This window comes from Microtus oregoni, unplaced genomic scaffold (genome assembly GCF_018167655.1).
Source record: "Microtus oregoni isolate MIOR12 unplaced genomic scaffold, Mior012 000033F_ref0000390, whole genome shotgun sequence".
Taxonomy (NCBI): domain Eukaryota; kingdom Metazoa; phylum Chordata; class Mammalia; order Rodentia; family Cricetidae; genus Microtus; species Microtus oregoni.
This window is the reverse complement of record NW_024543092.1, coordinates 23500465-23514990: the sequence shown is the minus strand read 5'-3', so window position 1 is coordinate 23514990 and position 14526 is coordinate 23500465. Positions and strand designations below refer to the sequence as shown.

The 14526-nt window shown below is 38.9% G+C and overlaps 1 protein-coding gene across 21 annotated transcripts in view; it reads right to left on the bottom strand.

The window, feature by feature from the left end:
- The window catches only part of Afdn (afadin, adherens junction formation factor), a 124555-nt gene that overhangs the window by 59907 nt on the left and 50122 nt on the right, over positions 1-14526 (bottom strand). For 17 of the 21 annotated variants that reach the window (XM_041680309.1, XM_041680312.1, XM_041680320.1 and 14 more), the window contains exons 7-11: positions 12351-12462; positions 7962-8129; positions 5133-5177; positions 1699-1793; positions 528-790 (exon numbers count right to left, since the gene is read on the bottom strand). In XM_041680309.1, the coding sequence (XP_041536243.1) occupies positions 528-790; positions 1699-1793; positions 5133-5177; positions 7962-8129; positions 12351-12462 (683 nt within the window). The remainder of the gene's footprint in view (positions 1-527; positions 791-1698; positions 1794-5132; positions 5178-7961; positions 8130-12350; positions 12463-14526) is intronic. The other 4 variants (XM_041680318.1, XM_041680326.1, XM_041680319.1 and 1 more) reach the window with 1 other exon arrangement.

Here is a 14526-nt window from a genome sequence, read left to right as displayed (position 1 = left end):
AAGATTAAGTCCAAATCCAATCCAAATTTTCAATAAACTCCCAATCCATAAAGTTAAGCTTCATTTTTATTTTACATGGATATTTTGCCTGCATGTACGTATGTACAACATGTGTTTGTAGTATCTCCATCAGAAGCCCCGAGCTGGCATCATAGACAGTGCCTGACTCAGTGCTGGGAACCTCACTGAGTCCTCTGCCAGAACAGCACCTGCTCTTGAGCACTGAGCCACACATTCCACACCCTCCATTTTGACCTTTGAAAAGTGGAAATAAAAGAGTGGGGAAATGGGAGTGAGTAAGGTGCCTGACAACCTGAATTAGACCACAGGACCCACAGGTAGGAGAAGTACATGTCTGTGAGATATCCTCTCACGCCAGAAAAAGCAGGCACACACAAATGCACTCACACATGCACAGAGAAAATAAAAAATATAATAAAAACTGAAAATAAAGATATTTGCATATAGCTAAAATTACTTTATAGCCAAAACACTCTAAAATCCTTAAGCTGAGCTATCACATTCACCCAGGTTTATGTCTTGGGCCCTTGACCATCAGGCCTCCATCCACAGATCTCTTCGAAAGAACGTGGTCCTGGATGGGGTCCACAAACTTGAACACGTGTGAGGTGCCAAACTGCACTTTCATGCCACTCTGCAGCATGGTAGTCTCTGAGATGCGCTGGCCATCCACGTAGGTCTCTGCATCCATACTTCTGGGAGTCACAGTGACCACTCCATCCATGTTCGTGAGATCACAGTGATGGGGCTGAATCCCTGGGCCAAACAACTGAAAAGAGAAGGAAAAGACAGTTCCATCATCAAGTACACAGTGTTTAAAAAATTCAAGTTCAGCCATGATAAACACAGTCTAACAAGCACTGGACTTTTGTTTTCTTAAGAGGCTTTCTCTCTTAATAGTGTAAAATTATGCCAAAATACCTGGGCATTTTTAACATTTAAGAACTTGTTTTCAAGCATACTGTAACTCTGCTTTATTAATCATATGACCGGAGCCCAGGAATTAGTTCAGTAGCATGGTCCTTGGCAATCTGCATGAGGCGTCAAGCTCCAACCCAAGGACGACTCTGCCCCTAACACACACACAAAGCACCTCATCTTAAACATTAACTAGGTAATAGATGAATTTAGATAGAAAATTATCACTTAAAAAAAAATCTTATTTACATTTTACTACTGTGTTAAGAACTAATGAATCACATGAATCAGAACTAAAAACACAACCAATTTACTCCTATACAAGTAAAGAACAAAGGTGATTTGGCCAAGCCCAATGTCAAATTCTGACACTCCTTTTTTAAGTTCTTAAGATGCTCAGATAGTGATGACTGAGAGCTGGGTCCTAAAACAGACCTATCAACTAAGTTCTTAAGATGCTCAGATAGTGATGACTGAGAGCTGGGTCCTAAAACAGACCTATCAACTGTTATCAGCACCTCTGCTTTCTAAACAGAAGTGAACAGTCAGACTGGAATGTCAACATCAGCACGTTTCTGTAGGTGCATTCTTAATGCAAACACATGAAAAGTGACTCACAGAAGACTGAATGACTTATGGGTAAACACAAGGTCTATTCTTTTCTTCATTCATATGTGGCTGGTTTCTTCACATGTGCTTATTAATAACTGAAAGGAGGAACAACAGTAAAAGGCTTAGGCAGCAAATATGATCAAGTACCTGGATAGAATTGTCATCAAACTTCTCTGTCCCAACTTCAGTCACACTTAATTGAAGGCGGTATAACTTTGGCTTGTCTCTGGAGTCAGAACCATCTGTGAGAAGAGGAGGTACAGAGCTCTATTTTTAAAGTCTAATGATCTTACATTTGAAACAAACAAGTTACTTTACTAAGGATAGTATAGTTTTTCTTCTCAGGACTTCTTTCCAAAGAGTCTCCAACTAACATTATAAACCTTAATACACTAGACAGACACCAGTCAGCTTCTGTTCATATAAAATGTTATATGAACATTATATGTCATTAATTCCAACACTTTCTGATTATACTTTTTCCCCCAGCACACGATCCTTGATCTTCCTTAGTGATTCCGAGGATGGAATTGTATTGAGAAGACAGATTAAGACGACATAAGCCATTATTTCAAAGTACAACCTTTGTAGAGCAGAAGTACCATGCACCCTAAAGTTCACAGCACAATACAGTGGTGGGCACAGCAATGCTCTAACTGTGTGACCCTCCTGAGCCACAGTTTGAATCTCCAGTGTCCAGTGTGCACCACAGTAAAAAATGCTACTGAAATGCTTACTCCCTTTGGGAGAACTGGGGTCAAAGACAGAAAGGAAAGATTTGTTTGCTTTTTTTTTTTAATTTGTTCTTAGAGAATTTCATGTATGTTTTGATCATATTCACACCACATCCCAACTCCTCCAGATTACCCCTGCATTTGTACCCATCCAAATCCGTGTCCTTTAAAGAAAACGTGGAACCCAACTGCCATAGCCTCCCTTCCTGTGCCGGGCAGGGGTGGAGGAAAGGAAAGCAGCACTGCCAGTCCAGTCCACGCCCTCTCGCCCACTGTACCCCATCTGTGGAAAGGGTGTTCACTGAAGCCGTTTTCAGAGTTAGCACATGACAAGTGTGCCTCACAGAACACAAGAACTGATATACAATCCAAGACTTCTACCACAGCCACCACATTCAGTATAGGCTGCAAACACACCGAGCAAGGTTTCCTTAAGAAAGCGAGTGCAAGCCTGCATAGTTTGTTTTGTGACTGCCCAAGTAACTTTCAGTCATTTACTCAAATCTTAAGCCATGGAATCAGATGTTAGCTGTGAGAGGTTCAAAAGCTTGGAGGACTCTGGTATGTACACAGACTATTAAATCTTAAAGTCTCTCAGCTGTGATGCAGTCTGAACTCTTACAAACAAAAGACACCATAAATAACTAAGGTCTCTAGAACCAAGTTTAGCTTTAGAGTACACAAAGTAATATTCTACTGATCTAATTTTCTGTTTCTGAAATATTAACAAATCTATAACATCTGGGTGAAGGTATGTTGAAATATGAACGGTGGGCCCGCTTCCCGCCACCTGGCTAGCTTTACCCAAAATAATTACACGGAAACTGTATTCTTTTAAACACTGCTTGGCCCATTAGTTCCAGCCTCTTATTGGCTAGCTCTTACATATTGATCTAACCCATTTCTAATAATCTGTGTAGCCCACGAGGTGGCTTACCAGAGAAGATCTTAACCTGCGTCTATCTGGAGTGGGAGAATCATGGCGACTCACTGACTCAGCTTCTTTCTCCCAGAATTCTGTTCTGTTTACTCCGCCTATCTAAATTCTACCCTATCAGAGGGCCAAGCAGTTTCTTTATTAGTTAACCAATGAAAGCAACAGATTAGAAAGAAATCACTCCCGTACCAAAGGTAAGATGAGACTGGAGCATGTCAAAGACATATGCCTAATATGGACTTTGCAAAATGGCTTAAGTTGTTTCCCTTCGCCCTGGAATATTTCCATCTATAATAATTCTCAGAAACTCTGGATTTAAACGAGACATCAAATCACAGAAGCTCAACACTGATTAGCTTGATTAATGTCAACACTTCGGATACTGAAGGGAAAAGAAGTTTAAAGCCAGCAACGTGTCTCAATAACAAAACCAAAGCTTTATAGGCTTTTCCTGGACATGGATTCCTCTCCTCCTGGAATGTTTACTGCCCCATATTGTTATGGGCAGCTCACAATTCTTGTCTTTCCTGATCTTCTGAGTACAGGAATCTTGTATCAGAAAGAAAACCACTGAACAGGCCCCCATCAATTCCGAGCTCCTTCATAGTTAGGCCACACTGGCCTTCTTTAATAACTGATGTTCTAGAGCAAACAGTCATACTAAAACTGAAAGAAAATAATTGAATATAGATACACAAACAACACAAATGAATTACAAAGGAAAAAAGTAAGTAACCATGTGTGTCGAAGTAACAAGAACACCAAAGACTTGTCTGCTAAGAACAGTGTTCACGTTAACGTTCTCCTGCAGCTAAATAAATAAATAAAATTACCTTTTAACATCAACAGACTCAGGGCTGCTTTCCCAGTCTCTCCTTTCTTACTGCACTTCATTGTAGAAAAACCACAGACAAATTTGTGTATAGTGCAGAGAACCTAATAGCTACAGGACAAGTGGATGACAGAGCATCTAGTTTAAACTGAGAAAGGGTGGCAAGTGAGGACAGCTGAAGAGCTTGGTCCTTTGAGCTCTCTCCCTTTGACAGCCCACCTCCAGTTCTGGTCTAGAAGCTGATGATCACAAGCAGGAGTAATATGGACGTTCCCTCAGCCTCCATTCCAATTGCTCTCCATCTCCAAGGAGCACTGTACAGTCAACCGTTCACAGCACCTGGATGCTTCTCCGGGGGAAAACTGAGGATATCTGAAGTACTATAGGAAGAAGACCCTAAGAAGCTCTAAGACCCATGGCAGACACAATAAGCTACCAGAGCCCTAGCCAAGTTTTAGATTGCAACTTTTCCCCAGGTTTTGTGATATTCATGTCTATTTAACATGCCATACATTTTGGGATAGAAACTACTTTTAAACACAAATTCCATGACCATCTAACACATAGCCGATAGGAAAATATACCCAACATACTTAGAGTACCTGGGTGAGGACTATACCCATTACACGAGGTCATCGATTACACGGCTTTCCCTTCTGTCTTCACTTCAGCACTTAAGACACTTCACGTTTGGAGTGAGGGACGCTTAGCCTATTCTCTAAGTATGAAAGGAACACAAGCCACAGCATAGCTCAAGAGCACGTAAAGGCCCTTTGCCTGCAGTCTACAGTTCTGGAGCCAATCCTCTGCCTACAATCACTTCCCACAGTGAACCTGGGAAATGAAAGTAGCAAAAAAGCTTCCAATAAATCATTTAGGTGCTGGACGTAGGGCACTGAGCAGAAACAAACAGAAGGAGACATGTACATTTCTTTCACATACGTAGGGCACTGAGCAGACATGAACAGAAGAAGACATGAACACTTCTTTCACATGCAGTATGGTGTTCAGTCAACACTGCGCACCTCAGAAGTTCCATTTGTGCCCCATTACAGAGTAGTATTAAGTGTAGCATTACCTTCATAGGTGTGATAGCTGTAGTACGCAAAGTGATTCCTTCTCCCTGGGATTAAGAGACATGCCAGGGCCCAGGTGAAGGCAGCATCAGCAGGAGAGAGACCATGCAGAACAGGTGGGAAAGGGAAGGAGGAGAAGAGATGCAAAGGGTGAGCTTCAGTGAGATGTTTCAAAGGAAGAAATGGCAAATTTTACCCACTAGCATTCAGAGCTGTGAGGAAAAGACTACAGCAGACCCCAGTCAGTGTTTTAGAAACCAGTGTAGACTGTTAAGGAAAACAGCAGGACAATAGGTGAGTCACCAGGCAGCAGGACAGCTGTGTTAACAGTGAGTTAACCTGATAGAAAGTTACCATCCCACTTGGCTGGCTCCTTCTGTTTAAAACACACAAGAAAATCCACTCTTCTGTAAAGCTGTAAATAAACCTGCACCTCAGAAACTCCTGCCAATATCTAGCAGGTATTCCACACTGAAGGCACACATCTGACTGACAATGTGCCTGGTGGAAATATAGCTCTTATCCATTCCTAACATATCAATGCGCATGAATATTTCTCATAATGGAAAATAATCCCTCAGCATACTCATCTAAAACGGCATCATGATATAGCTCTGATGCAACAAAGACCTTATTCTAGCACTCAGGCCTGTCATCAAAACCATTACCTTTAGGACAAAACTTAGATATCTTAGATATCAATGCAATAATAAAGGCAGTTCTTACCAGCAGCCCAGAAAACTTGGAAGGGAATGTGGGCCTGGAGAGCCACTGACACTAATATTCAACTGTGCTCATCAGCTGGCATAAGAGAAAGTCTTACTCATATTCACCCCTCTGTCTATATAAGGAACTCAATCAATGTCGCCCAAAGGTAACAGAGTGCTAAGAAACATATTAGTGAACATGCAATAATGTGGTTTCTAGTATCTTGACAAAAAGTAGTACAGAATTTCTCTTTATCTACGGTTATTATCTTTTAAAAACAAAATATTCTATGCATGTGATTATTTGAGAGACAAGTAAAAACTAAGCAGTCAAAATGGAAGCACTCATTAGAACATGAGCTGGGATATAATCAGTGTTTTCACCGTTCTATATCATACAGCCTCTCTGCTATCCACCAAAATCTGTCTTCTACCACACATTTAAAAATTAGTGTCAGCTGCTTAATAACTAAGACTCTTCAACTATCAAACCTACGTTCTACAACCAATGCACCAGTCGTGCTCCTCACCCCCCCACCTCCCCGCCAAGACAGGGTTTCTTTGGTTAACAGTCCTGTCTGTCCTGGAACACTGTAGACCAGGCTGATCTCGAACTCATAGAGAGATCCACCTGCCTCTGCTTCCTGAGTGTTGGGCTTAAAAGTGTGTGCCACCATCGCCTGGCTAAGATGCAACATTTTAATGAACAGACCACATACTTGAAAAATAGCCTAAAATTTTTCAGTCAAAAACAAATGGTGTTTTCACTGTTCATCTTCTTTCCTTCAGATAAACAATCACCAATGTTCCCCTTACATTACAGACAATAGTATCACAAGGATATCTCCAATTTACAGTGGAAAATAAAACTTCAAAATTCATTTCCCGGATAGAGAATTGAGGACAAAGCACAGTGCTAAATTCCCCACAAAGTACTTAGCAACTAAAACAGGTTTTCAAGCATAATTAAATATAAAACTACTCCCCTAGAACCACACTGTCAAGAGCATAAATTACAGTACATTCAAACATTACTGTCCTATCCACATGAATGTAAACCAGCTGTCTCCTAAGACTGTTGACCACAAAGAATATATCTAATCTCTAGTAAATTATAATTAAACAACCTTAGAATAAAAGGTTCTATGAATTTATGAATTTTCATATGGTTTTCATATGGTTCATATGGTTCAAATTTCATATGAATTTATGGTTTTATGAATTTTCATTTCATAAAAATGAAAGTTAAAAACCAAAGGAGGGAAGAACTATATATTATTTATGCAATGTATTCTTTTTATGCTATTTTCCTGTAATTATTAACTTTTACTTTAGTTGCTAACTAGGAGACAGTGAATGAAATATCTTCATAACATTCAATAATACAGGTCACATAATAGCATCTTAGTAACTAAATTAGGAATGATGTGATTTTAACTGACTGATAAATGTCATGTAGAGCACATATATGCAATACATACTTCATGGGGAATCTGTGTATACATGAAACACTTAAAGAATGTCAGTGTATTTGTCTACCTGACGACTAAGTTACGGCAACATCTTTAGTTGTAAAAACTCTGTAAGTGATATAATTAGAAGACTAATATGAATATAAATTTATGACGTTATTTTAAAACATGCTACTAGTTACTAAGCTAGGTTTCAAAGGCATAGTATTATTAAATCTAAGGAAATTCCTTTTGAACACTGTACATAAATCATAAATACTAATACAATCAAAGGAAATTCCTTTTGAACACTGTACATAAATCATAAATACTAATACAATCTCTTCCTCTCATACACATACATGCAGACTGTCTCCAGCTGAGTACATTTCAGTTTGTTGCTAGTACATTAACTAAAGTTCCTTTGGAACTTTTTTCTTAAAAGTAACCGATTACGTAAAACTTTAAATGCTACTCATTAAAGCTTGTTAGATGCATTTTTGTTCATGTGGACTTTATTTTTATGGAGGAATTAATGTATTCTGTGGCCTTAATGATGCCATCTTATAAATGTTACACTTTTTAAGTAAATGGACACTTAAAAATAATACATTAAAAAGTAGAAACATTTATACTAAAAGTATACATTTCCCGATAGGGCCAGCTTTCTCACCGGGGCTTAACTCTACTAAGTAGGGTAGTTTCTCAGGAGGAAGAACAGAACCATAGCCAGACCCATCAACTCTGTCCTTCCCCTTCAGCGGCTTCCCTTCCACGTGTTTCTTCATTTTCTTTGGGATATAGTCTGGTGGTCTCCTCTTCAGTTGAAAGACTAAAATCCCTAGAACAGCAACAATAGCAATTATCAATGGAGCAAATGTGGTAGTGATGATAACTGACTGACAAACATTTGCCCAAACCAAGAACATGGATTTTAATCATTATCTGCCAAGGAGTAGAGGAGCAAAGCTCACCCAATTGATACCTTAACTCAGTGTGCTCTGAAAAATTCTAAACAAGCAACATGAATAAATTATTTTTAACTGACAGGCAGAGCTACCAAAGGATAGCATATGCTAGTAAACAGCTTGTTAGTTTAAAAGTAACGAACCTGCACTTGTAGATAGACCTATAACATTAATACACAAATACACAAATGATGTGGGATTCCCCCTCTGTATGCTGTGAATACCATTGGTTAATAAATTGTCTTGGGCCTACACAGGGCAGAACAGAGCTAGGCAGGGAAAACTAAACTGAATGCTGGAAGAAAGAAGGCAGAGTGAGGGAGAAGCTATGGAGCCACAGCCAGAGACATTTGAAACTTTGCCAGTAAGCCACAGCCACGTGACGGTACGCAGATTAATGGAGATGGGTTAGTTTAGGATGTAAGAGTTAGCCACAAATATGCTTAAGCTATTGGCCAAACAGTATTGCAAATAATATAGTTTCTGTGTGGTTATTTGGGGAGTCTGGGTAGCCGGGAACACACAAGCAGACTCCTACAACAAACTGATCCCCAACTAAATCCACTTAAAACCTGACTTTGGGAAAGAATTCTAGGCACAAAACAAAACAAACAAACAAGAAACAGAGTTAAGCACTCCTTTCAGAGAGGTTTTCCTGAGTAAGTGGTAGTAAATAAAAAGCCATGCGGTTTTGAAAGAACAGATTTCTGGGCCATGTTGCCAGCTAGAACTCTGTCTCTTTCAGGAGGCCGGGCATTTGAATGGGGTTTGTGGGCAGTGTGCTGCAAGTTACTTGGTGGCAGCATGGGCCAACTGCTTCCCAGAGTTGAGGTGGTGAGGATGGCTCCTGCCCGGCAATCTCAGAGGCAGTGATGGGACTTATACCATGTTAGACGGGGCAGAGCAAGCAGGCAGCACTGTATTTGCCCTAGGAATGCCACTGCTTTAGCATTTTAAGGAAGAGTCCTGGTCTGAAATGAATTACAGATACACAGGAAAGGCAAATTCAGATGGAAAAGACCTCTAAGTGGGTCACAGTGTTGGATAAATGTACATAGGCTTGGGAGAGAGAGAAGAAAAAGAGTATAGAGAGTTGGAAAAAATGTAAATTGTTCAAAAAAAAAATAAAGTCTTTAAAAAGACAGAGTACAGACAGCCATAGATTAAAAAATAAAGAAATAAGGCACGTAAAGATGGAAAATACACAGAGAGTCTGGATTATGTATATTATTGTGTTTTCCTTGAAATTTTGACTGTGAAGGAACTAAGTACAGAGAGATATTTCATTGTACAGACTGTTAAACTAAACCAGCATATATACTCTAAAGGTATCTCGACTTCAAAATTTGGGTCTTAGAATATGTTGCTTTGGAAAAGAGGTTTTTCTTTTGTTTCCACAGAGGAAGAGAACCTGTGGAATCCTTCTAGAAGACCCCATGAAAGTTTGCTGTGAACAACACCCCCCCAAAAAATACTTCGCTCAACAAAAAGCAGGAAACAGTTTGGAGAGAACTATGCCCAAATTCTCTAAATGATTGGTTATAAATGTTTATATTTAAAGGGGGATATGATATAGATATGAATACTCTGCATTGGTATCTTGGATTATTGATATAAATTTAAGATCAATTTTATTATACTGTATATATGTATTTTTGATCTTGATTAAGGTATTTTGTTTGTACAGCTCACTTAAAAATGTAATGTATAATTAAGAAATATAGGTTAATAGAGAGTTATCTATAATAGTCAAGCTTGTAGTCATGTTAGGTTTTCTAGATATAAAGAGATATATTTTAAGTTAGATAGATAATCTTTAAAACTTTCAAAGACCTACAGAATATGGCATTTAAAATATTCTAAGATTTTAGGGCTTTTCATGTGCTCCTGGCAGCACTAATCTACTTCAAGAGGAAGATGGGCACTGAAGAGGCTCCTTATGAAGTTTGTTGGCAATTTGGGCAGGAGACTGCTCTTGCCTGGACTGCTGTATGAAATGGACATGCAGGGCCCACAGAGAAATGACAGCTAAACTTGCCTAAAGGTGAGACAACCCTTTAGGCTTCCTGCTTCATGAAAGAGTCTGCTAGATATTCTGCAGGACACAGAAGAAAGTGAATGACAAACTGCCAATATATGCGGACCTGTCTTTGAAATTTCCTGCTTCATGAAAGTCTGCCAGACACTATGGGCCAGTAGGCTTAAGATGGGTGCCCACAACGTTACAGAACTTTGGATGACTGTCCAGGCAGCAAGATGTCTCTGTCAATTCTAGAGTTTTGGAAGTTGCTTACACTGTACTTCCTGTTTACTTAGGTAATATTATATCCTTCTGGAATCTTTGATGGAGTTGAAGAATATATATAGTTTTCCTTAGTTATAATAAAAGATAAAGTAGATATAAATATTTGAACTGTAATTCTTGCTTGATACTTATTTTGTTAAATGTAATTTTACTATGTGAAAGTTAAAACCTTCCTTTTAGCCGGGCGATGGTGGCGCACGCCTTTAATCCCAGCACTCGGGAGGCAGAGGTAGGCGGATCTCTGTGAGTTCGAGACCAGCCTGGTCTAGAGAGCTAGTTCCAGGACAGGCTCCAAAGCCACAGAGAAACCCTGTCTCGAAAAACCAAAAAAAAAAAAAAAAAAAAAAACCTTCCTTTTAATTTAAACAGAAAAGGGGAGGTGATGTGGGATTCCCCTCTGTATGAATACCACTGGATAATAAACTATCTTAGGCCTGTGCAGGGCAGAAGAGAGTTAGGCAGGGAAAACTAAACTGAATACTGGGAGAAAGAAGGCAGAGTCAGGGAGAAGCCATGGAACCCCCTCCACAGAGACAGACACTGGAAATTTATATGGTAAGCCACGGCCACGTGGTGATAAACAGATTAATGAGATGGGTTAGTTTAGAATATGAGTTAGCCAGAAATACATTGAAGCTATTGGCCAAACAGTTATTATAAATAATATAGTTTTTGTGTGGTTATTTCAGGAATCTGGGCAGCCAGGAACACACAAGCAGACTCCTACAACCCACAAACATCTCAGTTGACCTGTATTTTATTCAAATGAATTAACTCAAAATTCAAAACAACTTTAAAATAAGGCTTAACTTTTATACCTGTCTAGAATAGTGCAGAATAAGTATTTTAATGAAACTGGAAATGCACTTATTCTTAGGGTTTTTTTTTAATAGTTTTAAATTATCAATCTACAGACCATATGATTATTACATAGGATCAGAAAGAATTTTTATATCTTCATTAATATAAAGGCACTCACCTAGAAATCAACTGTATCAATCTTAATGTTAGAAACTATACTTCATAAAAGCATAGCATTAAACACTTTGCTGCTTTGAATAGAGAAAAACATCTGACTAGTGACAAATACACACCATTTCAAGTTGGGCATCCCTAAACCAAAAACACCTGAAATCCAAAGTGCTACAAATGAAAACAAACCTCAACAGAGGCAGCAGAAGAAACACCAATACATTAAAACCTATGAACTAAATTATACGCAGGCTATGTGTATAAGGCAAATATAAACGAAGGTGATGTTTAGACTTGCATCCATCTGTAAAGTTATCTCATTATGAATGTAAAAACACTCAAGTCTGAAATGTTCTGGGATCTGAAACACTTCTGGGTTCTGAGTACTTCTAGTAAGGATTATTCAACCTATATATGAAATGGCTGTATTACTGGAAAAACTTCAGGCTTGTAGGGTACTTTCCCTGCCTAACAAATTTGCTCACATACCACATAACTCATGTGGATCTATGGACATTGTTTCACAGCTCATCGATAACAATGATCTGTCCCTGCTAATAGTCTGGCATTTCACCTGCAATATCATCTTCACATGACACTCAAATACGCTGAGTGCGGCTCCACAGGCAAAGGTACCACCACAGAGATGTTCTACAAGTCTATGAAAACATTGGCCAATGCAAAGATACTCCCCCACTGAACGCCCCCTCCTCCCTTACACGCACACACTTTCCTTGTCATCTGATGAACAAGAGTTACCAGAAATCTGACAGGTTGATACTGAGGAAATCACCTAGTAATAAAGTTTACTGTCTACCTTTGTCACTTGGCCATTCCCTGAAGATTTGTAAAGGACACTCGTCATCATCAAGAATAACTTCCTTAGCACCTCTTTCATCAGAATGCTGGGCTCCAGGGGGAAGCATAACCTAATGAAAAAATAATTAACAATGAATAAAAAAGAGGATCAACAAGAACTCAAAAGCAGTATTGCCGTTATTTTTGCTCTTACTCTATGGCCCAGGCTAGCCTCAAACTTCCAACCTTCCTGCTTCCTGAGTACTGGAGCAGTCCTGTACCTACCTTGAAAGTACTGCTCCGAATGAGCATGGACAGGTAGACAGACAAGACAGACAGACAGACAAGCACTATAAATAATTTCTACTGGTGACAAAATAAAACATTAACAAAGTATAGAGAACGGTTTTAAACAAAAAGTTTACTTGGACAGTGAATTTGGCAATTTTTATTCGCCTAGCTCTTAACAAGAACTGGACTATTTGCATTTGTTTATTACAAATTTTCACATGGAAAAACCACACCGAACAGCTAATCTTCAAACAATTTATGGAAAGAGAACTCCTCTACTGAGGTCCTCTGCAGTCCAGTCCCTACTCCATCTTTCACATCCAAGCAAATATTTATAAAGCAAATTCATGTAATCTGAAATCTTTAAAATAGTTTCTATTGTAAATAACTGTATGGTTTAAATTATAAGCAGACTGTTAGGTATATTATATAACCATCAACAGCTGTTTTCAGGCAACTGTTTGATGACACTGTGTCCACTGTGCTCTCAGGAAAGACTGCATGGGATGTGACTGATGCCTCTACAGACACTGCCGAGCTTATCCTTTCTCTTCACTCGGGTCCAGTGTAAAGCAATGCAAGAAGCCAAGCCACTGCTTTCAACTTCTTAATGCAACAAACCTTAGTGTGCAAAATTATCACTATGCTTACACATAAAAGAGATCAAACAATTCTATGGAGATCTTCGAATTAGCTTTAAAGGAAAAGAAATAATAGCACCACTAAGCTACCGTCATCTTTTCTCATTAGCGTTTTTAATTAAATTCAATATCCTGCCACTTCAAGATTTGACCTTCAATTTTCTCTTTGTCTCTATCTGTAACACTTATTTTTTTAGGCCACAATATTTTTTTTTTAAGGTGCACAGATGTACTAAGTGCTCACCGACCAGGCCACATGCTCTCTACATCGCAGACCACTCTCTCTAGTCTGAAGATCCTGTTTCTGTTCTCCTGTTTGGCCTTTTGGTCTCCTTCCATCACTGTAAGCTCTTTTGGAGGGCAACTCTTAACTCTGTATTCTGGCAGAATAGCTAACAAACAGAAAAGATCTTAAATACTTAATCAATAATTATCTGAATAGATAAAATGGATAAAGGCTATGAAATAGCTAAAGTTTATAAGGCAAGCTCAGAATATAATGCATTTCTAATTCAGGTAAATCACTAACTAGGCTGCCTAAGATTGCTCAAGAAAGCTGGTCAGGCTAGAGCAAAAAGACAAAAGTAAAGGAGCTCGTCCAGAGAAATCAAGCTCAAAAAGGACTTTCAACAAAGCTCAGTCTGTTTCTACAACTCTAGGTCCCTGATAAAATGGTTACTTTACTTTCTGATTTTAACAGTAAAAACAAGCCACTTAGTTTAAGATGGAAATGTTACAAAGTTCATTATCATACACCAAACCATGTAGTTCCATAAAATATTAGCATCAAAGATTTATACAAAAACTCCCCTTTGTGAAATAATTGAGCAATGTCACGTTTCAGATGCTAGACATTTAAAGCACAAGCCAAAGAGATATACAGATTAACAAAGAACAGAGTGCGTGAACTGAACGACACAGAGATGAAACAAGTGACTGAACAAAGCATTCAGAGGGAGAGAAAACAAAGCCTTTCTGCAATTCTGCTGGATGAATTGGGTATCCCAATTAAAGAAAAAAATCAAAATAAAAGTAACTTAAAATGAACACACTGAACTAATACATTAGCTAAAATAAAAATTAAAAGGAATGGGACAACAAGATGGCTCAATGGGTAAAGGCACCTGAAAGAGTGTCTTCTGAACAGTACAGGACCACCACACTCATGATCTCACCAGGAGCATAAGATCGGGTCAGTCAGCATCCCATCACAGAGTGGAGAATGGCTTCCAAGTTCCCACCCGTAGCCTATTAGCTTCTGGA